Raw genomic sequence first — 25,814 nt, forward strand, 5'->3', positions numbered from 1 at the left:
TATGTGTCCAGAGATATCAGTTTGAAGTCATTAATAACAATGATATTTTCAAAGTTTATGACTTACAATTGATATGCATATATAACTTAGTGTAGGAATATCAGAATTAGGCATGAACACCCTAAATACCTTCAATGTATAACCTCTATAACATGTCAACTTTTTAAAAATAAAAAACCCTTAAGTTCATTAATGGACTTCGATCAATACTTATTAATAGATTTAGAGAGCTTTCATTGGACCTATTACAACCTTTGTGGATTTTTATAGTATTTTTGAATCTAAATATGCTATTTTTTATCATTTTAAAAATCAACACCACAACATTACTGGTGTTTAAATTATGGTACTTATTTTTAAAATCAAAATCATAGTAATACTAGTATGTTAAGCAATAATGTTAGTATTTAAAAATTAGCACTGTAATAGTACTGATATTTAAGGTTCGTTGTCGGTTTTTAAAAATCAACACTAAAATATTTTTTATTTCAAATTTTTATTAATAAAATTAGTTTAGTTATTAATTTATTTTTTTATTTTTTAATAATTAGATATTAAAAAATAGATTTTTTTTTTAAATTTTATTTTTGGAAGAATGAAATTTTGATGCGCTTGTGAGAACTCCGAGACCATGAACGCATCCTATGGGAATTTGCGGTTATTATCAGAAATTAATAATTAATAAAATCAAAGATGCTATGTCCATTTATCAAATTAAATAGTTTTTTTTTTTAAATGAATGAATATTTCTCCCTCTTATTCTCGCTTGTGTCCCCCCCCCCCCCTTCCTCCGCTCTCCAGTCTCCAATTAGGTTTCGTAAAACCTTCGCACTGTTCCAACGATCCGTCCTGTGCTCTGCCTCCCTCCTCCGCAGGTCTCCGCCTTCGCGCTGTCTGCAGGTGAAGCTCGCGTCGCCCGTTTCCTAAAACTTTCTTTTCCATAACCACAATCCCAGGAGTCTTTCGAGATTTTGCGAACCGAATGACGAATCTCAGCTGGCACTTCACTCCTTTTTTGTTTGTCATGTATAGCCTTAGGGTTGAGAAGCGTTCCTTCTTGCTCAGATGGGAGGTCGTGGCGAACTACCTGCAGGCTCGAGGCAGTCAAATCTTAAGATGGCCTTTCAGCTCGGCATCCGTTCTGTTCTGACTACTTTCTCCAAAGAGGCAATTTTTACTGCACTTATCTTTCTTCACACTGATCTTCTTTAAATAGTGGGGAACTTGCCAACGGCTTTTGCTTTGTGATATCGCTAGAAATGTGCTTAGATATCATCTCCTGTAGCGTGTAAGCATAAAATTTCCTCTCTTTTTTTTTGTTTGTTTTTGAGGTTGAAATACAATTTGGTCTTTGGTTATGCATTTACCTTCTAGAAATTCTTTAGCTTGTCAAAGAACTATTAATGAGCCTTTTAGTACATTTCCCCCTCCTCCCCATTTTCTAGAATGACTAAAATTTGTCATACAAATAGTTTTAGTTTCAATACATTTTAAAGTTATTATGTAGACAGAAGCTATTCAGTAGACCTTTTCAAATAGCATTACTGGTGGAATGATTTGCTAGAATATTTTTTGTAGTATTTGAGAAGTGTCCTAAAGACAATTGCCTTAAACATTGTCTTACTTATTTGATGAATAAAATTTACTATTTGGGTGTACATTCTAGATGTATGTGATTTCATCTTAAACTCAATTAATGAAGTCCATAATACAAAGCATAACACGAGAGAAATGTAATTAGATTACAATTAGTAGGTATCTCATCATATGTAATTATGTACGTATTGAAATCTTCCCTAGTCAATGAATTGATGAGATTAGACATCGTCAATTGTGTAGCACATGTTAGACTCTTTGGTTTATCCAAGTAGTCGATCCTCACTAGCTGGAAACATAGAGATGTTGAGAGTTAACATATGGATGCTAGTTAAGGGTAACTAGTTCATCAGATGCGACTTGCTATGAAACTTCATGTGATTCTTTACATGTCAATGAAGATCTTATTGCAGTTCGAGTGTAAGTTTCTTTATACTTGAGGTATTCAAGTTATCTTGGTCAAGAAGGTTTATACTTTGACATCTTAGCTAAGCATCTCCTAGGAGGTGTAGTTCTGAGATGATTAGGTATAAGTCAATATGCCCGAAGGTGTTTTAATAGCATAGAGGATTCATTACTCATTTTATAAGAAGACATATACCCTATGACCTTTTGTCAGGATTATTACTCATTAATCTTTGGCCAAAGCAAACATGTCAAAAGGATGATCTTACATGTGTTTTTCTTTTTGAGTAATTTGAATCTACAGGACAAGGAACTATAATTTGGGCTAAGTGTGACATAGTCAGCCTAGTGGGGACTAACACATAGCCCATGTCCTGAACCAAATGAGTATAAGACGCGTGAAAGGAATAGAAGCATTAACTGGGATCAGAATATGTTCTGAAGTCAATTGTGATTTTTCAGTCAATTGGGGTCATGATGTACTACTAGGTGCTACTCATGATCTATTAATAATTAATGATTATTTATGAATGCCCAACATAATCGGAAACCTATTGGGTCACACGCACTACGAGTATTTCTTAAAAAAACATAAAACAAGTTAGAGAATAAGATTTTCAAAGAGAGAGAATAAGTTTGGTGGTTGGACATGCAAAGGACAAATATGGAAAGTATTTACTGTGATGGAAGCGCTTTTGGCCACGCCTCTTGCAATCGTGCCTACACATGTGGTATGAGTTTTGGCTTGTTCCTCAAGCCTTAATGAAGAGGTATAAAAGCCCTCTCCATGAAATAAAATAAAGAGAGTTTCTATTTTTTTCCTCTTTGAGTGCCGCCCAACCCTAGCGCCCCCCGCCCCCCTTCATTGAATGTGATCCCTAGTTATATGATACTTACCTAGAACAATGGATAGTATCCGTAAAACGAGACTATCAAGCTAAACATGAAATGGATATAGAAACTAGAGAAGCCATGATCAGAGTAGGTGAAAATTACCTAGGAGACGTAGCCAGAGCAGCATGGGAAGACTTTAAACTGCATTTTCCTAAGAAGTCACTAGAATTGCCTCACAAGGCAATAATATACTTAACTTCTGTTATGCTATACATAGACTTCTAATGGCCAGGGATGCCAATACTGGTCCGGACATTAGGCAAAAAGAAGCCATGCGAAACTTAGAACAACTTTAATTATTTAATTGGAATTATATTAAACCCTTCTGTAATGATTTTTTAGTTCTTACAGTAATCTCAGGAAATTATTGTAATCCAGCCCTAGGAGAAAGACTTTTTAGTAAATTACCAGGTGAATTAGGAAAAGAAATCCATAAAACGTGGACAGATTTACAAATACCACCCTTATATGACAACATCGGAGTACGGATTCAACACATCCTTACAAAACTTAAAACCAAATATACGTACATTGAAATTCAAAAACAACTTAAGAATCAACAATATGATTTTTGTAGTCAAATGTATACCCCTCAGCAATATGGCAGTCAACAACAACAACTCAAATACAAACCAAAACATAAGAATACACTTCCCGCTCCTAAGCCAAAATGGACTCCGAAAAAGACTTGTTATATTAGGAAAAGTAAAGAAAAGAAACCTTATTTAAACAAGGAAAAACATGTACAGCGTTTTAAACCAAAGAAAACTTATGCCAATACTATTACTCGTTTTGCCTGTCATAAACCAGGTCACCTATCATCTGCTTGTCTAGATAGGAAAAACTTGTATAGCCAAGAAGCAGAAGTCATTGGCAATACCAATTTTGACTTAATAGAAGTCCAATTATATGTTTCTAGTACTTCTTCTATTTACTCTATACGCTCTATTCTCGATCTCAAAAATATGCCACTTGCTTTCCAAAAAGATTGTTCCTTAATCAATTCGTTTTTAGATCCTGCTTATGCCTCTAGCTCGGATTCAGAAGAGGACCCATTAGTTGATCCATTGTTTGATGAAACCTTAAATGAGTTTCAAAACTTAGCCTTTATGTATCATCAGTTCATCCCTCAAAACTTAATGGATCTAAGGTCAAACCAAAGAACTTGTTCTCATGACTAAACTCTTAAAGAAGGCTCAGATAATATTCCTTGTTTTACATGGGGCTATTATCTTGCCATACTTAATAGAGGCACTTGTAAACTATGTAAAAGACAATGTTGTAATCTTTGTCTCAATACTCTGTTCCAAATTACTATACCTCAAACTCATACTGTTAAACGCAGTACACGCAATACGTTATTAGAATCTCAAGTAGCTATTTGAGAAACAAGACTTAATCTGTTAGAAACAGAACTTAATCTTCTACGTGAAGGAACTCCTGTACCTTATACTCAACTTGTACCTTATACCCAGCCTAGTCCTTCTTCTTTTTCTCCCAAGCTTGCAATAGTTGACAAAGGAAAAGGTCTCTTGGAATCTAGTCAACCACAGGATGATATTGAGTTTGTTTTTATCCAAACACCTAGTATCTGCAATACTGGGTTAACATTGGATATATGTGATCACTGTATCCTCAATATTCAAGGACATGAGCTAACTTTACATGCTTTCCTAGATAGTGGAGCCACCACTTCCACTATTGATGAAGCCCTACTTACTTCCTTTATTCCACCCACACTCATAATACACCTCTTCTGAGTATTCAATTTGATGGTCAACAATTGAGTTGCCATAAATTTGTCAAGAATGCTCATTTACGATTCTTTACGAATTGTGGCGTTTTTAGTGCTCCCTTACTTCTTCCCCAACTATGGACTCGACCTATGCTGCATAAAACTATTCCTCTCATTTTAGGCCTTAATTTTCTTATCTCCCTTGATCGGGCCCTTTTGCTTACTAAGGACTATGCTGTTTTCCTTTCTACCCCTATTATTTCTCCCATTCTTTCTGCTTATCCTTCTGAAGTTAGCGCTCCGAAGCGTGGTAAACCCCCTCCTGAATCTTGTAACCCTACCTCTTCTTCCTGTTCCTGTAACAAGAAACCCACAGTCAAGATTTCCTTACAGGAAAACTTGCATTACTTGGTGAAAGCCTAGAAGAAATAAAGGACCCTAGCATAGACTATTTTTTAGACTCGGAGACAGATACTTATTATCAAGATTGCTTCAATCCTAGGTACTTATATAATTTAATAAGCCAAAAAGATACGCTTGACACAGTCATCTCTAGACTTGAAAAATAGAGATTCTAGGAGAAAATCCCACAAAATACTGGGAAAAGGATAAGGTCTATTGTAAACTTAATATTATTAATCCATACTTAACCATTAAGGCATAAGACTTAAGATATACTAATTGGGAGACAGAAGAATGTCGAATGCATATTACTCTACTCTTGGCATTAAAAGCTATACAAAGATCAAACTCTAGACATAGAAGCCCTGCTTTCATTGTCAATAAAGGAGTAGAACAAAAACGTGGCCAATCAAGATGCCTCTTCTGCTGGAAAAAGAATACAACATATACTAGAAGAAAAAGAAACATTAGTGCTGGCTACTTTTGATAGCTCTCCTCTTGAATGGTTAACTACACAAACAGAACCAGCCAGACATCTAATAAAATTAGATGTCCAAGGACTTAATATGCAGTTACTTTCTTTTGAAGATTATCCTTCTCATAAGGATAAAGACTGGACTTCACCAAAACCAGTGGTTGAACAACTGAAACATTTGAGATCTTCAATACAAGGAAGCTCCTGGCTTTGGGATCCCTATCAGGATCCAGTGGATTATACTTTGGTCGGAGAAACATTCATAGAAAAAATTTATTGGCCAAAAACTCTTGGGACAATGTTCTTCCCATTTACTTATTGTACTCAACACCTCAACTTATGTCAGTTCTATCAAAATAAAAATACTGGTTTGACAAACAAAAAACTGCAACATTCTCAGCAGCATCAACCTCTACTCTACCTCCATCAATGGGCTCTGTTGAAGAAGCAATTTAATTAACATGATGGAAATATAAAACAATAACGGAAGCCATGACGTCAAGAAGCACTTCCGCCAACTCAACGTAAGCACTGACGTCAACCTCCACTACTTATGTCAGCACTTACGATCAACAACATTAAGAGCATTCTTATCTGCGACGTCACCTCCTCCAGAGCCTTCTCCTCTTTGCTATATAAGAAGCCTCCCGCTGCTCCATTTCTTCCCTCTCTTGGATTGCCCACAAAGAGAAGATCTCTTGGTGCCGCTGGCCTCTCTCTCCGATTGTGCCGTCTCCTTCATTGGGCTGGTACCAAACAAAGATGTGACTTACAAAGTCGTCTTGAAGATATCTTAGTGTGGATACTAGGAGAGGCAAGTCTTGTGAGTCTTGCTTGGTGATTTCTTTTCATCTAAATATCGTCAGAAAGGTATAACTTCTAAACAACCTTTTTGATCCGTGTTTGTGTTGCACATGTATGATCTTGTTTATTTGGGATGCGCAATTTTTTTTTTTTTCAAAACTGTTTCGCTCCAGCTGTGCCGTTTTTTTGTGGGAAACACATGTATTTTATTCCGGAAAAACCTAACATCTTTTTGGTATTTTTGATGAAATTGTGAATACTGAAAGTCCAAAAGAAATGAGTTATATAGGATCAAGATCACTAAACCATGACAGTTGAGATTGAAGTGCAGTAAGTTCAGTTTTTTTCTAAATATGAAGCCTGAACCTAAGACTTGCTTTCCACATCAAATATCTAGTCAGTTTGTTTATTCTGAAGTTAATTCATATTTACATGAATGGTCTTAGGAAATGAGGAATAAAATGAGTATGTAACTGGAAGTTTGACTTCTGATGATTATTTTCTCATTGTTATTGTTATGAACTTTGGCTATTTGTTGCAATGATATTTCATCAAGTTTTAAACTTGGTGAAAATGGGACTTACCTTTCATAAATTATATCTGTAGGATGTGTGGAAAGCATTTCCTACTTGTACTGATCCTGAGAGAGAAAGATTATATGCCATGTTTGTTCAGGTAAAATTTCCTTAGCCATGTCCCAAGCTTGAAATTCTTCAAAAAAAAAAATGGAGTACATACTGCCTCCAATTGTCTTATCTGTCAAGACTACATTTTCTTCAAGATGATAAAGTGAGATTTTTTTAATATGATTACTACGGGATCATTTAATTCACTTCCATATTATGCACTAAACACAACCTTAAAGTTTCAAGATAGAGTTTTTCGCCATTTTTGTGTGCCGTGTGTAGGCATAACATTCATTCTTTTATCTCTTTGTTTTTTCCAGGTCATCAAGACATTGCATGAGGATTTAAAGGTATGGTATACTTCATGACGGACACAAGTGAAATATGTGCCTTACTGGTCCGCTGTTCTAGCTTTTTTCATTGCAAAATTATCTAATATCGGAAGTCATTTTCCTATCCCAATTGTTTTTGCATTCTTGTATGGAGTTAATATCCTTAAACAATCTACAGCAAGCTTTGATCAATGCATTGTTGAAGTAGTTATCAACATTATCACACAAAAGATTTTCTAAACATTTCTATGTGGTTTTGCTTTGGTTTTGGAAACTTATGTTTCTGCAACTAATCTATCATGCACAACTGGATTGCAATTATCTAGTGCCCTTTCAAATGGCTGTGGCATTATCAGCTAATACTTCTAGAAAATGACAAACCTTGGTTCTCATGAAGTACATTGACTTATTGTGTAGGGTAGTCAGATCAGGTGAACTTAATGAAGCTCCCACTAACTTGCTGAGTGATAATCAAATAAAGAACTCATGATATTGATTTGGAGTTGTCACTAAGAAAAAAGTTTTATAATTGAATTTAAATTTTCTATTGGTTAGTTTAAGTCTAAGCTATTCTTTTAAGTTTTAACCTCATGGATTTACCTATCTATTCTTTGATGCAGGAGGAATTCGAATCTATATGTCAGGAGACAAGGGTATTATGGGTTCCTTTTACGTTTCAGTATGCATGCATAACTTTTCCTACTGAAAACTATATGGCATTGCATCATGCAATTTAATTGAAATAAGTCAATACTTTATAGAAGTATCTATGTGACATTCAAATTATGTTGGTATAATTTGTTTTGGAGGATCCTTAAGATGTAGAGTGAATAATATAGTGGTTGATTATTTAGCAGAACTAAAATTGAATCGCTGAAGTTTCTACAATAAGAACAGAGTTGTGGAAGCAATTGATATGGATGTATATGAAATTTCTATAGGTTTTAAAAACATGAATATATTACTGAACAAGAAGGAGACATCAATGAAAACTCTCACTAATAGGTTGAAGAGTGGCAGTTGAAACGGAGACAAACTTTTGGAACCTATAGTTTTGTGTTATTGTACTGTGCTCCTAAAAGAAAATGAAATTTTTTATAAGGTTGTAGTATGATTGGTCATACATTTTTGGATATGTGTTAAGTTGATAGGAAATAATACTTTAAAAAATTAATGTAGTAGAGCAAGAATGCATATGGTTGCTAGTTTTTTTGTAAAGATAAAAATTGTATTATTTAGGAGCAATTAGTTTTAGCTCCTATAGATGATAAAATGAGAAAAAAATGGGTTGAGATTGTATGATATGGTCAAAGATAACCAATAAGTTCTATATATAGATGAGTTAAATTGATCAGGGTGTAAGGTGTCAAGAGCAGAGGGATACCAAACAAAATTGTAGTTACGTAATAAAGAATGACTAATTGATTTCAATATTACTAATTGTATAACATTGCATTGAGTTCAATGAAGAGCGAAAATCCATGTGACTAACCCCAAATAGTCAGGGGGACAAACATAGCATGCTGATGATGGTTGAGACATGATGGTTCACTTTGTCTAAAAACTGTGTGAGGTAATGTTGCAAATAAATCTATTTCCCTTTGACCCTATCTGACATGAACACTCTTGGACCACATATAGTTGAAGTTGAATGTGTTTGAACTTTGAAGATCAAAATTGTTAGTTGCTGTTGGTTTAAGATTAGTTGGTTTTGGGTAGAAACCATCAGGATGCCTGTCTCAATCTTTCCTTCTCATCCTCTGAAAATTCTCAAAGTGTGGCAAGAGATAAATAAGCGATCAACATTATGATAGATGTATACACAAACAAGAATTTCCAAAGGAATTTGGAGGATCCACTTCTCTTACACTATACTTCCATTATGTCTTTTTTTTACCTCATTTTTACTCTACATTCTCATGATTATTTCTAGGTCACTAGCTACCAAAATTTGTAATGTATTGCAATTTCATTGGATACCCTTGCACCTCTTTGGCCCTAGTGTATCTTCTATGTTATTTCCCTTTCATTTTCTTAGGTGAGTTGACTTGTGATAGGTTGGTAGGGCTCTTGATATGGTAGAACAACTCGTGGAAGAGCATAAACTTGAGGAGGCATTTGGTACAAGGTAACATTTCAAGATTAATTTTGTAAGTTGTGATTGGTATTTGTATAACCTTATGGAAGAAATTTAAAATTAGCTGATGGATGTTTATAACTCGTTAAACTTGCAATCAAAGTTATCCATTCTTATGAATTGTGATTATAAATTTATACAATTTGCAACATAACAATCTCTTCTAGTGTAATTCAAATATTTGTATCTATATATAAATACAAAATTAGTTATTTGTTTTATTTTGTTCATGTAATTATATAATGTTCTTTGGGTGAACAGAAGGTTCTTCCAATCTAAACTCATGCAAATGTAAATTGGTTTCTTAATTTAAGAATATTTTAAACAAAGTATTACATGATCAAAACATTTTTCATGGGTAAATTTGTAAACATTTTTTTCGTGGATCTTTAAGTGAGATTTTTTTACAAATGAGGATCTTATTTAAGTATTTTTGAATAACTTTTTGGGCTTTTTCCCCTGTGCAAGGTAAATATAAATTATGTTGTTTGTATTAGTTGCATATATAATATAAAACATATTCATATGTATGTCATATATTGCGAATTATATTTTATGTTATGTTAAACATATTTAATATAACTATTAATTAATTTATTAATGTTATACATATCATAGGACATGCAATTTTTGCATTATTATATCATGTAAATTTAATGGATATTTTTATTCAATATCAAACCTCGTACTGAAGCTTTATTTAGTGTATTATTTATTTACATTGATTTTGTTGTTTAGTTGCTCAAACGTATAACATGCTTGATATCATATTTTAAATGTTTATGAAAATTGAATTCAATTTCTGGTAGTTTGTAGGCTCTACATTTCGATACTAAATCCCTTTTAATTTCACGTTAGTATTACTATGTATATTGTGTCTATTGAATATTCTAGTGTAGTATGACCAATAATCTTTTCAAGTCATGCTAATCTAGTATTCTAGTTGCATGATTATGGAAAATTACTTGTGAATGCACTAAAGACACCTAATGTTCTTGCTGTTGATTAGTAAGTTCCAAATTTGTAGTTTCCAATTCCTCTTATGAAACAATTGCCTAGTGCTATGAATTCACCATATTTTTAAGAGAATGATTATTCATCTGTAGTTTTTCTTTAAATGTGCACATTTGATATAGTAAATTTGCCATTAGTTTTTAACATGTCACTATTTATAGAGAAGAGTATTCATGTTTAATTGAATTTTTTCTATATGTTTCTAATACTTGGACTTAGCTACAACTTCCATAGCAGTTTCAGATACCGACATTGCATATATATATATATATATATACTCATTATTTATAGAGAAGTGTATTCATGTTTGATCGAATTTTTTCTATATGTTTCTAATACTCGGAGTTAGCTACAACTTCCATAGCAGTTTCAGATACCGACATTGCAAATGGACATTCGATATATATATATATATATATCTTACCTATAAATATTTTTAGAAATTTGGATCCACTCTTATCTTATACTCCTTTCTAAGTCTAAGTAACCTTCTGTACTTGCCATGCTTTTCTTATTGTTCTCAAAACTTGTCATCAGTTGTGCAAATGTATGTCCATGTTTTTGAAATTCATTTGTGCTATGTGTTAATCTTTTTTGACTGTATCTATTGACCTATTTATATACTTATATTCTTAATATTCCACGATGTGTGGGTGAATCTAAACTCAACACAAGTCTGACTTGAACTTGCTAGTTTCTGAACTGAAAAGTTTTGTTGATAATGAACATGTCAAAATCAGGGCAAACATAGGCGAGATCAAGGAGAAGGTATTAAAAGTAAAAAAGGATGAAATCCAACATTTGACAAACTTGTTGAAGAAGGTAACTTTATTTTTTAAAAGTTCTCAATGATCACTCCATCTTTCTTGAAGTTCACTTTAACCTTGATACTTTTGATGATATACTAAAATGGATATGTGAATTTTTCATATTTCACGTACATTTATGTCAATGTCAACAATGTGACATTACACAGTGAGCAAAACTGATAACTAGTATTAAGTTTAAATTAGGTCTGAGAATTATATCATGGTTGACTTTAATGGCAATTTAACATTTACATACCTACTAATGGTAAATTAGTGGTTTGAAGCAATTGAAGTCAACTTTTATCTTCAGATAATTTATCTGATTAAATGCTACTTGACTCAGATAATTTCTGGTTAGATGTTTTATTTGAAGTATTTTCTAAGCTTTCTATTTTCTTTTCAAATAAAAGGATAACTATTTCTGCAAATGAGTTCGATGGTAATTTTCAAAGGAAATAAATGTAATTGAAATAAAATTATTCTTTGTAATATTTTTTTTATTTATATCGAAGCCAAAATGGTGGTGACAAACAAGTTTTTTTTTTTCACCATTTTTGAGATTTTTTCCCCAATTCTTATGTTTTCCTCAAGGAGAATTGGAAACTTTTCATAAATAAACAAAGATAGCTCATATGGCTTGATAAATCTTGAGACAAGACCTTGGAACATGCAATTTCCAGCCTTATAGATTTTAAGTGCTTACTGGCTAATTGTGAGACATGTTGTTCATTCTTACTGGGATGATAATGTTCTAGTCTTTCTGTGCTTGATTGCCACAACTTCGTTGAAATTAGACACAATTGATTGGACTCTATTATGACGAGCTCTCGTTGTGAAGTCTTGTAGATTTATCACCCTTGTTAAAAAGAAGGGGTCTATTGGCTTCGATATTGTCATGCCCCAAATTGACTCCAAATTGGGTAGGACCCTTTCTGAGCGATAACATGAGCTAGTACATCCTAGGTAGAGCATTTGATAAAATTTTGGCAGCATCTCCTGTCACCAGCTCCGTAAATATAACAATACAAAGTAATATAGAATAACAAAAGTACTAAACTAATCTAATCTTTGTGTTAGCCACAACATGTAAATCAAAAGCAATAAGCACTGACAAATAACCATGAATGCAAGTCTACAAGTCACATCCATAAACAAAGTCAAACCCATTGACCATCAATCTAACATATTTAGAAAAAAACTATTGTACAAAGCAAAACCTAAATTCTCGTGTATTGGGAACCACGAGTTAGGTCTTTATATAGAAAAGAAGATATACACTAAAAGACAAAAATACCCCTATAATTATTCTAACACTCCCCCTCAAGCTTGAGAATATAGATCATATACACCAAGCTTATTACATATGTAATTAATCCGGGGACCTCTAAGTGACTTAGTGAATATATCTGCTAGCTGATCATTTGAGTTGACAAAACTAGTAGATATTTCTCCAGATATGACTCTACAAAGTGACAGTCAACTTCAATATGCTTTGTTCTCTAATGAAAGACTGGATTTGAGGCAATATGCATAGCGACCTGGTTGTCACATATGAGTGACATTTGTGTAACCTCTCCAAACCTTAGTTCCTGAAGCAACTGTTTTAACCATATAAGTTCTTGACTAGCAATAGCCATAGCTCGATATTCTGCCTCTGCACTGGATCTTGCCACAACATTCTGTTTTTTGCTTTTCCAAGAAACAAGGTTACCTCCGACAAATATACAAAATTCAGAAGTGAATCTCCTATCAGAGGGAGATCTTGCCCAATCTGCATCAGAATACCCCTCGACTTGAGTATGTCCTTTGTCTTCATATAGAAGACCCTTTCCCGGTGCACCCCTGATATATCGAACAATGCGAGTCACGGCATCCCAATGTTCTTTGCATGGAGAGCTAAGAAACTGACTTACTACACTTACTGCAAATGAGATATCCGGACGAGTGACAGTAAGGTAGCTTAGTTTCCCTATCAATCGCCTGTACCGTTCAGGATCTGAAAGAGGCTCCCCCTGATTTGGTAGGAGCTTGACATTAGGATCCATGGGATTGTCGACTGTCTTTGAGTTTAGCATTCCTGTTTCTTCCAGAATATCCATTGCATACTTCCTTTGGGATATAATGATCCCATCTTTAGACTGTGCCACTTCTATCCCTAGAAAATATTTGAGTTTGCCGAGATCCTTTGTCTGGAAATGTTTAAAAAGGTGTTGTTTTACTTGTGAAATCCCAAGATGATCATTACCAATGATGACGATATCATCAACATAAACCACTATATAGATGCAACCAGTAGATGAGTGGCGATAAAAGACAGAATGATCAGCTTCGCTTCGAGTCATGCCAAACTGTTGAATTACGGTACTAAATCTACTGAACCATGCTCTGGGTGACTGCTTGAGACCATATAAAGATTTCCGCAAACGACATACAAGACCAGAAGACTCCCCCTGAGCAACAAAACACGGATGTTGCTCCATGTAGACTTCTTCGAGTAGGTCACCATGTAAGAATGCATTTTTGATGTCCAACTGATGAAGGGGCCAATGGCGAATTGCAACAATAGACAGAAAAAGACGCACAGAGGACATCTTGGCAACAGGATAAAAAGTATCTCCATAATCCAATCCAAATACCTGAGTATAGCCTTTAGCGACAAGACGAGCCTTAAGTCGATCAACCGTGCCGTCTACACTAACTTTCACCGTAAACACCCATCGACAACCAACTACTGACTTCCCAGGAGGTAGAGGAACGAGGTCCCAAGTCCCACTGCTCTTTAAGGCACTCATTTCATCAAGCATAGCCTGTTTCCATCCTGGATGGGCAAAGGCATCACCTGCAGTTTTTGGAAGAGAAACAGACGACAAGGAAGACAGACAATAATAATAGGATGGTGAAAGACGATGATAGCTTAAAGAAATATAGTGAGGTGAAGGATTACGAGTAGAACGTATACCCTTTCGAAGTGCAATAGGAACATCAGAGTCAGGAGATGGGATCGGAGGAAACGGCGAAGGACTTGGCTCCAAAGATGTGCCCACAGCAGTGTCAGTGTTGGTCGGCGGCAAAGCAGAACGAGGACGACGTTGATAAACCTGCAAAGGAGGAGACGAGGCTGGAGATGATAGAGGCGCCTCCGGAGGACAAAAGATAGTTACTGGTGCAGGTGGAGAGGGAGAAACCTCAGCCTGTGAAGTGGAAGGACCAAAAAAAGAAACCGACTCAAAGAACGTGACATCAGCAGAGATGAAGTACCGACGAAGAGTAGGGGAATAACATTTGTACCCTTTCTGAGACCGTGGGTACCCAAGGAACACACACTTATGAGACCGGGGAGAGAGTTTGTTAATGCCGGGATCAAGAGCATGAGCAAAACATATAGAACCAAAGACTCGAGGTGGTAGAGGATGAAGGAACTGATGCGGATAAAGTACCTCATGAGGTATTTTACCCTGGAGAGTGGTTGAAGGCATGCGATTAATAAGATAACACGCAGTAAGTACGGCATCACCCCAAAACTGATGAGGGACTTGAGAATGGAGAAGAAGAATCCGAGTGGTCTCAAGAAGATGACGATTCTTGCGTTCTGCAACCCCATTCTGTTGAGGGGTATGAGGGCAAGACGTGCGATGCAACACACCATGAGATGTCAAGAAGCTACGAAACTGAGTAGACAAATACTCGCGTGCATTATCACTTTGCAAAGTTCGAAAGGAAGTACCAAATTGAGTTTTTATTTCAAGGAAGAAGGATTCAAAAATAGAAAACAATTCTGAACGATCCTTCATCAGATATAACCATGTACAACGGGAAAAATCGTCTATAAAAGTAACAAAATACCTTGACCCCATTGTAGAAGAAACACGACTCGGACCCCAAATATCAGAATGAACCAAAGCAAAAGGAGACATAGCCCGACTCTCAATGCGAGGAGATAAAGAACTACGAACATGCTTACCTAATTGACACGACTCACAAGATAAAGAATCTAAGTGAGAAAGACTATAGGATGTAACTGTTTCAATTTATGAAGACCTGGATGTCCCAACTGAGTATGAATAAGTAGTGGAGATGCCGCCGCCGAACCAACAAAAGAGGGTTGTTGAAGTCGATATAGGCCATGGGATTCACATCCGAAGCCAATCATCCTCCCCGTACTCCGGTCCTGTAAGGAAACAGATGTGTTAGTAAAAGAAATGACACAATCAAGAGATCGAGTAAGTTGACTTATTGACAATAAATTAAATGGAGCGCCGGGAACATAAAGAACATTATGAATGGAAAGAGATGAAGAAGGATGAACAATACCAATACCCTGTGATTGAGTTTGAGAACCATTGGCTATGGTGACCATTGGTAGAGTACCAGAAGTAGTGAGAGAGGAAAATAGAGATTTATTACCAGTGATATGATCGGTGGCCCCAGAATCAAGAACCCAAGGACCCGAAGAACGAGATAAGCCAACAAAGGAAGTACCAGCGTGTGCAATGGTAGCAGTGGAACCAGAAGCCTGACGATCCTCAAACCATTTCAAAAAGTCAGTATAGGAAGGTGTTGGAGTCGAATCAGGTGGTAATTGTGAAGTGGAAGCTGAAGAAGCAACAGAACTCTGAACGATTTGAGCAGCACGAGGAGGACGACCCTGTAGACTCTAGCACTTATCAATCGTGTGTCCCGGTTTGTGGCAATGATCACACCAAGGGCGTCCTTTGCCACCCTTGCGAGGTGGAGGTCCTTTGTGTCGAGAGACCAACGCTGACGAGTCGGCAGGTATCGTCAAGACTTTGGCTGGGACACGGAGAAGAGTTGCCCAGGTATTGTCCATGGTAGCTTCTGTGGGGCTACCCAGGATCTGATCATGAACATGAGAATAGTCTGTGGGCAGACCATATAAAGCCAGAGACATAAAAAATTTCTTCCGATTTTCAAGCTCTTCAGCAGGATTGGCCGCAGGTGGGAGCAGTTCATTGAAATCACAAAGAAGACTAGAGACTGAACCCAAATAAGTTGACATTGAATCCTTAATCTGATGAGCGCTGAGGATGGTCATGAGATCTGCACAAACTTGATAGAGTCGCCGAGAGGTGTTTGTAAAGAGTTGTTGAGCCTGTGTCCAAATAGCTTTACAGGTTTTGTGAGTACGGAAGACATCCCTGAGAGATGGATGGATGGTGGCTCGGATAATACAACACAACTGAGCGTCAACCTTCTTTCACAGAGGACGATCGGCATCTTGAACATCTTCTTCAGTTTGAGTGAGATGTGTCTCATACCCCCGTCCAACAAGCCAAAGTTCAATGTGAGATGCCCAGGAGATAGAATTTTTACCATCCAACTGCTCGGAAGAAAGGGGTGCAGTAATATGGTTGGTAAAGATTGAAATATCTGGCTTTGGGGCGCCAGATGTAGCCATGAATAGATAAACTGAGCTTGCTTCTGCTGAAAGAGATTGCTTCTTCTGGCGTCGGGCTTGTTGGCTGCTGGTGACAGAGCAGGGGCAGAGGTGATGTTGGCTGCTGGTGACAGAGCAGGGGCAGAGGTGAAGGTTCTTCTATTCGTTCCCTAACGAGTGGATCTGAAGGCACGAAAGGAGGACCTGGGTTCGTGCTCCTCTCCCGCGAGGGATCAGAACGCAGAGACGGGGGTCACGAAAGGAGGACCTGGGCACAGGGGTTTGTGCTCCTCTCCCGCGAGGGATCAGAACGCAGAGACGGGGGTTCGTGCTCCTCTCCCGCGAGGGATCAGAACGCGAGTGGAAGAGGAGGCGTGAGCTCAGAGAGGAGGCGGCGAGTCTTCTTCTGCGGCCGCGACTGTTCCTCGGAAGGAATTGGCCAAGGCGGAGTTCTTTGTCGGCAGGAGTGCAAGAGAGAGAGGCGGTGTTGGGCTGAGGCAGCGCGGCGTCGAGCGAAGGTGGCGCTGCGTCGGGAGGATCTGGAAGCGAGGACAGAAAGTCGCTGGATAGAAAGACGGCGCGGGTAGAGGAAAGACGGCGCGGGATAGAGGAAAGAAATTAGGGTTTTAACTTGGCTCTGATACCATGTACAAAGCAAAACCTAAATTCTCGTGTATTGGGAACCACGAGTTAGGTCTTTATATAGAAAAGAAGATATACACCAAAAGACAAAAATACCCCTATAATTATTCTAACAACTATATTAAATCAAATATAGACAAATCATCCAACATTGTTGTGTTGTCTCATATTTCTAGGTTGTGGGTGCTTTGAGTCCATGATCAACTCAAGAAGAGGACATTTTGTTGTTAGTTCTGCTTCTACTCACTTTTTGGAATTTTGTATGAATTTGACAAGGATCTTGTTAGAGGGTCTCTAAGTCATCCAGGGCCCCCTCAATACTTTGATTAATTAGCAACTAAATGACATATTACAACTAATCCCTCTTCTAGCAAGAAATTAACCATCAAATCCTTCCAAGCCTCCAATTCCAAGCCCTTAGATTAAAAAAAATCAAAGGCTATAACCACTACCACATGCCTCCTCTTGACAACTTGAGTGAGTGTGCATGCCCCAATCATTTTAAAGGTTATGTTGCTCAACCAAATTAAATTTTACAATTGATATAATAAATGGCAGTTCAGTGCACGAAGCTTTCACCAATGAGTGATCCCAAGGAAGGGTTGGATCATATTGGGTCCATTGTACACATCCTTACCATGCATTGCAAGAGGTTGTTTCTACGGCTCGAACCCATGTGACGTTTAGGTCATATGGCGTAACTTTACCGTTGTGTCAAGGCTCCCTTCTTACAATTGATATAATGTCATAGAAAAAATAAATACATAAATACTGATACAACATAACATAAAATAATTAAAATAAATAAATAAGTTTTCCAAGGATATTAAAGATATAGATAGCAAGTAGGTGGAGAATAATAGGAAAGTTGAGAAAACGCAAATACTTTGAACGTGAAGCAAAGAACCACCATTGCTGCCTCACAAGCTATTTGCCATCTTTTGCTACAATTGCTGCATTTGTTATCATTGTTATGTATTGCTTCTGGTTTCATTATTCACAAATATAGTTCAGGACAATCGCCTTTTATGTCAAACTAATTTTTTAGGCTGGTAAATAATTATTTTGCTCAAATTGCATCTAGCAAGTAGGTCATTTCATTACTATCTCTTGATTTATGTTTATTACGGAAATTCTCTTAAATTTTCTCTGTTGCATTCTTATGATTTTGGGAATCACATTTTTTGATTTGTAGTTTCGAATTGCAGGAGCCTATCATTTAGTTAAGACAATGTTGATGTGCAATAGCTAAGTCAGTATGATGTGTCCTCACACCATCAGCTGTAATTTCAGGTTGAAGATCAAAACAACCTAATGAAAGCACACATCCAGTCACTTAAGAATAGTCAGAATTTCTTGGTATGTTGATAGATCCTCTTCAGTTTGTCAGCTTATTCTCCAATGACCATTATAGTTGTAACTTTTATATCTTTATTTTTTGGCCATCAAATCAACGTGAGAATATAAATGTATGAAATGTCTATTGGACATATATGAAATATCTATCTTCTGTTATACTATTTATATAAACGGAAATTTAAACTAATATTTATGTTCTTGGATTACTGATGCTTCAAAAATGGTGATATTATCAACTTTAAGCATATAGAAATTGACAAGCTTGGCCTATTATGAAGTAATAACTTGTCATATTTGTTAACTATGTTGTCAAACTCTGTTGCTTTTGCACACAGAAAAAACATGAATGATGGTAGGAGAAATGCTCGAAAATAGTTTCTATATTACAATCCTACTTGTAAACTATCTGCTTAACCAGCCCAATTGAACCAGCAATCTGTTTTAATTCCAATTTATCTACTTCATCTTGGTTTAAAGCCAATTCAAGAACAATCAAACCTTACTAACATAACCCTATTACACTCCATCAGGAGTTCGTTTAAATGTTAATTGAATACAAATTCTCCAATGTATACCTACTTAACTTATAAGTCATATCAGTGACAGGCTATAATTAATGCCCTTGTGTTCATCAATGTCTAAGTCCAATCTTATGTAAACATTTATCTTTTTATTAGTTACAGGTATACCTTGTGTTTCCTAACATCAATAGTGCCTTCTCTAATCTACTTTTTCCTTCTGAATCTAGCATGTTGGTAGTCTGTTAGCACGTTTACTTCTTTATGATTGTCTAAAGTAGAATTCTTGGCAAGTAAATTACTTATAAGTTATTTCTTCTCTTAGTTTACAATTTCCTTTTTCTTGTGAACCCATCAAATAGGACTGGTAGCATCTCAGCTGGCTTGTACTGATACATAATTTTTGGCAAATAAATTACTTGTAACAGGTTGGTGGGACTGTTGATATGACGGATAAGCTTGTGGAAAAGCATAATCTTGATATTCTTGCTCCTGATGAGTAAGCACTTAGTTTTCATAATCTTGATTTTCTTAATGAGAAGGCAATTTGGTTGATACTTCAAACAAATTTTCTCAGGAGAGAGTGATTATTCAATCCGCTAAGATAGTACCAAACTTATTTCATGATTTCTTAACATGTGTCATTTCATGAGAAAAATTGTCCATGTTTTTCAAATTCATCTTGGCTATATTTCCTTGATCCCCCCTAACCATATTTCAGTTGCTTTCTACATATTCAGAACATTAGAAAGTAAAGGTGCGACTTTGTCAGTGTTTCTAGTTTCTGAAATTGGCTAGTTTTGCTGATGCCAATTATCTAAAATCAGGACAAACATTGGCTATATCAAGGACAAGTCTTGGACAGCAAAGAAAGATGAAGCTCAATGTTTGAAGAATATCTTGCAGAAGGTAGTTTTATTGAAAACTTTCAATCTTCACTTTTATCAAGTGTTTTTTCAATCTTCACTTTTATCCAACTTTTGATCTTTCCTTTATAGTTAGTGGAAATGCTGTCATTTTGATACTTTAGTAGGCATTTTTGATAATTATTGCATATGGTTAAAACTTCACTCAAATACTCTAGTCGTCGCACCCCAGAGGTATACATGTCCGACGAAATGGACGGTACCCCTTGTGACAATGGTAGAAACAACATGATACATGACCACATATCTGTACTAGTACAACCACGCAAGATAGTAATATCTAACTAACATATGTAAAAATATACGAAATCCACAAAAACATAGACTGAATAGACTGCGTGCCAGCACGGCTTAAACACAATAAGTACTATAACTAAGAAGAAATACCCAACAAGACCAAACTACACAAGCCAATTATTATATGAAACGAGTTCGGAGAACCCAAAGTGCAAGCAAATGCAAAACAAAATAACATGGAAAACTCTCGACGTGATATGAGACTGATGGACAGGATCTCCAAGCAATTCCACATATCCTCTATCTACTACATGAGGAAGAAAGAACACAAATAGGATAGTGAGTCCAAATGACTCAACGGATAATAAAGATAGTGCATGAGCTAAGTGTAAGAAGAGCAAAGGTATATCTTCTCAAAAGTAAAATATTCACCGACAGATAATAACCATAAGAATATATCAACTACATATATTAACCTGCTCAGCCGTGTATAATACAATGAGCTATGATAAGTAATGATCAACATGGATATTGCACAATATAAGCATATACAAGTGCAAATAACAGAAATATCAACATACGTGGGAGCAATCGTTCTATCACAGGATACAAATGACTCACATATCTAGCTATCTAGCTATGGACCGCGGGAGAACACTTTACCACAAATGACCGCGTGGGCAGTCTGAAATGTCAAAGCCCTTGTCTGCAGGAGAACACTCTACCACGAATGACCTTGTGGGTAGACAGGATGTAGCTATCTAGCTATGATAAGTAAAGATCAACATGTATAGCATATACATACCAATAACATGCATGCCAATGTCAAGCACATGCAGCAATTTGTATCTTAAGCATATGCAACATATCACAGACATATGCAATACATATAACAATAAATGCAACATACATCACATGCACATGCAACACATCATGCATATGCATAGTCATTCCTACACACCACTCTAGCTACCACGACATCTGTGTGGCCGAGTGGGCATGACTGTAACTCCAGCTACCACTACTCTCGAGTGGCAGAGTCGACAGTATGCAAAATAACTATCTAGCTACATAACAAGAGTGACTACTGCCTGCACGCAACTCCAACTACCACTACTTCTGAGTGGTCGAGTAAGCACGACATAGTGAGCTACATGCACTCTAGCCACCGTTATCCCGAGTGACCGTAGGGCAGAAAGTATGACTGACGGCTCTCTCAATCACAAGGGAGATATGGTTAACAACATGCATACAATGCAATGATGAGCAAAATATAAATGCTCAAAACTACAAATATAGTCATTACTATGCAACAATATCTTAAGTATATCCAGAAGTATAAGCGGTAAACAATGTATATGTAAAAGAAACTAACAGGTGTCTACTAAATAACATGAATAGCCAAAGAGAAACCACCTAAGGTACACTATACACGTGTGTACAACTACGAAATATGAATAACCAAAGAATAACCACCTATAGTACACATCATACACGTGGGTACAACTACAACATATGAATAGCCAAAGAATAATCACCTACTACGAAATATGGATAGCCAAAGATGAGACTGTATGAATATCAAGTAGATCATCTCAAGCACATAAGTATCAAACTCAAGCTAAATAAGAATAGAGTTAAGGTGTAACGCCCCAGCCCGGGCGGGCCCCACCCGGACCGAACCAGGAACGCCACCAGAATTGCCCATCAGGTTGACGACTAGCTCCACAAACCACCGGAGGTCCTTTCAGCGTGCTTTGTCCTCACTCGCACGCACCCTGAAAAACTTTCCAGGAGGTCACCCATCCTCAGATTTCTCCAAGCCAAACACGCTTAACTTTGAAGTTCTTAAGTTTAGGCTTCCGAAAAGGAAGGTGTACCTTGGTGATATGGATAGTACCATCTAACCTTTTAAGCCATACTTAACCAGAATTTTAGAACCAGGGTATTACAATCACCCCCACTTAAAGACACAACGTCCTCGTTGTGTAACCATGAATCACACAACAGACAAATCCTAGAATCTCCCTCGCTAGGTGGTGCCCTGGGTGCTCCTGCCACAGGCGCACTCACTGTCGCAAGGTCGCTCTGATACCATCTGTAACGCCCCAGCCCGGGCGGGCCTCACCCGAACCGAACCTGGAGCGCCACCAGAATTGCCCATCAGGTTGACGACTAGCTCCACAAACCACCGGAGGTCCTTTCAGCGTACTTTGTCCTCACTCGCACGCACCCTGAAAAACTTCCCAAGAGGTCACCGACCTTAGATTTTTCCAAGCTAAGCACGCTTAACTTTGGAGTTCTTAAGTTTGAGCTTCCGAAAAGGAAAGTGTACCTTGGTGATATGGATAGTACCATCTAACTTTTTAAGCCATACTTAACCAGAATCTTAGAACCAGGGTATTACATAAGGTAATAAACTGCCTATCTAACCATACTCATGCACTAAGGTCAATATACTAATGAAGTAAAGAAAGAAATACTTGCCTGATTTGTAGATCGTACTAAATGTCTTTATGTCCAAGAGTCTGCTTCACAACAGAATCAAAATCCTGCAATATAGAACACAATCAAAATCAAGGTCTACCATAAATCGAGTAACTAACCCTTACTCTAAATCGATTAGGAAACCCTGATTAATACAACCTATAATCAATTATTAATTTGATTAATCATTCAATTAACCTTTAATTCACAACAATCACTCAATTATTACCAATTAATCAATTAATTGGAATCCTTTACTCAAAACCCAATTTTCTTTGAATAGAAACTAGAAAATCTGCCCGTAAATGGAAATGAAACAGAAACTCCATGACCATTCTGATGATTCCTAGCATTGGTATAACTAGAGAAATCACTCTGAATCCATCAAACTAATTAAGCCAACCCAACCACATCTATTAAACCGAAACTCAGTTAACGAATTAATTAACTTCGTTACCTAACTCTTCTTCTCCAACAATGGTTGGTGTCGTTGGTGGTGGTCGGCTGGAGGCAGCAACAACGACCGGGTCAGCCTACGACGGCGATTGCTGGAGCTATGGTGTGGCTTAGCTGAGATTGAGCGGCGGTGTCTCCTTGTAGTAAGGAGAAAATGGCGCCGCTGGCAAGGGGGAGGGAAAACGATGTCACGGCCATGGCGAGGGAGAAGGGGGAAAGGGCGGCGGCGTCGACTCTTGTGTCGATAGCAACTTGTGGCATCGTTAAGCTGGCCTCATACGGAGAGAGACAGCGATGTCGACTCCCGCGACGACAGCAACTTGCGGCGTCGCCGAGCCGACCTCATGCGAAGAAGGGGGCAGCGGCGATAGGGAGATGGGAGAGGTAGGGCACGGGTCGGGAGAAGAATGAGTTTAAAGAAAAAACTTAGGTTTTATATTTATATCAAGGTTAATTAATTATAATCTTATGTTAATTAAATCAATCAACTCCCACTTAAGTGATATTTCAAATAGGCTTCCTCTAAGCCTAATAGATTTATCCCCTTAAACATGTCATACGAATTAGGTTTAAATATCGAAAAATTCTCAAATTTTTTTTAAAAGGTTATTTCTTAATTATTATTTATTATTTTATTATTATTTATTTGCCGTATCTTACACTAGTAGAAATAGATGTAAATGTTTATATAGTTAAATCTCAAAGGAAAACCTAAAAAATATTTCAATCTGCTATAAATTTTTTTGTTTGATAGTACACTGTTCTGTGCTTTGTTATCATGTCGGCGGTCAGTTAGGGCTCCATGTCAGCAAGGAAGTGAAGTAATGAATTTAAGTTGGTCTTAATTATATTTAGTCTTTTATTCGAGAACTTATATTGCCAAAATTTAATCAATTCTAATAAGGTCTCGAACCAAAATCAACCAAATTGTTAGAATAGGTTTAGTCTTTTGTCAAGTTTATTCAGCTAGAATGGTTGAAACAGTCTTTTCAAACCAAGCAGTCGCTTCTTTCGAACTATTTTTTGTGGGGTTGTAGTTGTGATGTCCTTGCTTTAAGTTGGTTTTGTAGCTACTTATGGATGGGTTTCAGATTTGTCCATTGTTTTGAAGCTATGTGAATTTGTTTAGTGTTATTTCATAGCTAACATGGTTTTGAAGTAAAAATGCCAATAAGGTGACGATGATGATGTCTTTACTATTCGTTGCTTTTGTTTCAGATTGAAGATCAAAACAGTATAATGAAGGCTAGCTTTATATCGATTGCAAATAGTGAGGACTTGATGGTTATTGCAGACACGCAAAACGTATGCTCCCTTTTCTTGTTGGATTACCCTTTCCAGTTTGTTGGTGTCTTTCCTGTGAGCATAATATCCTCTCTTTATTTCTCCAGATCAAGCCAAATCATTAGCTGAGAATAGAGGCAAGAAATGTTTATTTTGGAGTTTGGGCATGCCCTTTCACAACTGTTTATTGTATATCCATCTGACTATTTGATTTCTGGTGCAATCTCGACCACCATTTACTTCAACTATTTGTATCAAGTCTGCTACAATTGATTCCATTTGAGATTTCCCTAGAATGAGAACTCTTATATATTTTCCATAAGAGTAATCAATGTATGATTTAGCAGTGATTATAACAATCATGATGAGCATGATCTTTAAATCATGCATGGTCATTTGATGCATGACCAAAGGTGGCAATCGAGTATAATGGAATTTGAACAAGTCAAATGAGAAGCGGCAGTAAGATATTTAAACCCAATTTGCCTTGGGCTAGAGATCACCTGGAACATGGGAGTGTGAGAGAGATGGAGTCAGATAGTGAAGAAGCAATCCATATTCTAAATAGAAAGGTGGGAATTCTGGTGGCAAACAGAGTATACGATCACTTTACCAAGGGGATCAAAAGGTGGAGAGATAGACTATACCTAAGGATAGAAGGGGAGCATGAGAACGGGAGCAGAGAAGAAGATGAAGATCATATCTGATTTAGGGGGTCAAGGAAAGGAAATAAATTAAAATGGCGCATTTCCTGATCATAACCAATGAAGCTTTACTTAGATAATTAAATTGCTATGCTTGTAGCTTTGAACCTAATTGAAATTGATTGTCACTCATTAGAAAAAATATACAATCCAAGGGAATTATCACTTCATTTCTCAACAATATTTCTCAACTCTAACAATGAGCTTGAAGACGGACTAAATCATCCCCTCGGGATGGTGCGGTGGTTGAGGCATGACGTTTTGCCACATTAGGTCATGGGGTCGAAACTCGGTGTGTTTGAATATATTTTCCTTTATGCCTTGGTCACTGCATTAATGGCTAGTAGTCATCCGTGATTTACTTCATCTATGTTGGCCTAGGGATGAATTGACGGGGATGTTAAGGGCGAGTGAATTATCTTTTGTCACATTAAAGATGGACTAAATCTTTTAAATGGTCTAGAGTTGAGTTTGTATATTATATTGGCATCAAGGGAAGTATATATATATATATATATATATATGAGTGTTTTTCTTACAAAATAGGTTCAAAACTATATGCATATGTTCTTATAGA

At 36.8% G+C, this 25,814-nt stretch overlaps 1 protein-coding gene across 1 annotated transcript; it reads left to right on the plus strand.

Moving 5' to 3' along the window:
* The first annotated feature begins 760 nt into the window (after positions 1 to 760).
* Positions 761 to 24,855, plus strand: LOC121975123. Its single transcript, XM_042526544.1, has 12 exons — positions 761 to 900; positions 1,033 to 1,167; positions 6,918 to 6,986; positions 7,258 to 7,287; positions 7,890 to 7,922; positions 9,327 to 9,397; positions 11,161 to 11,242; positions 18,560 to 18,625; positions 19,572 to 19,642; positions 19,971 to 20,052; positions 24,468 to 24,554; positions 24,641 to 24,855. The coding sequence occupies exons 2-12, from the start codon at positions 1,066 to 1,068 to the stop codon at positions 24,656 to 24,658; spliced, it is 711 nt and encodes a 236-aa protein (XP_042382478.1). The 5' UTR covers positions 761 to 900; positions 1,033 to 1,065; the 3' UTR covers positions 24,659 to 24,855.
* Positions 24,856 to 25,814: the final 959 nt, after the last annotated feature.

This window comes from Zingiber officinale, chromosome 4B (genome assembly GCF_018446385.1).
Source record: "Zingiber officinale cultivar Zhangliang chromosome 4B, Zo_v1.1, whole genome shotgun sequence".
Classification (NCBI taxonomy): Eukaryota; Viridiplantae; Streptophyta; class Magnoliopsida; order Zingiberales; family Zingiberaceae; genus Zingiber; species Zingiber officinale.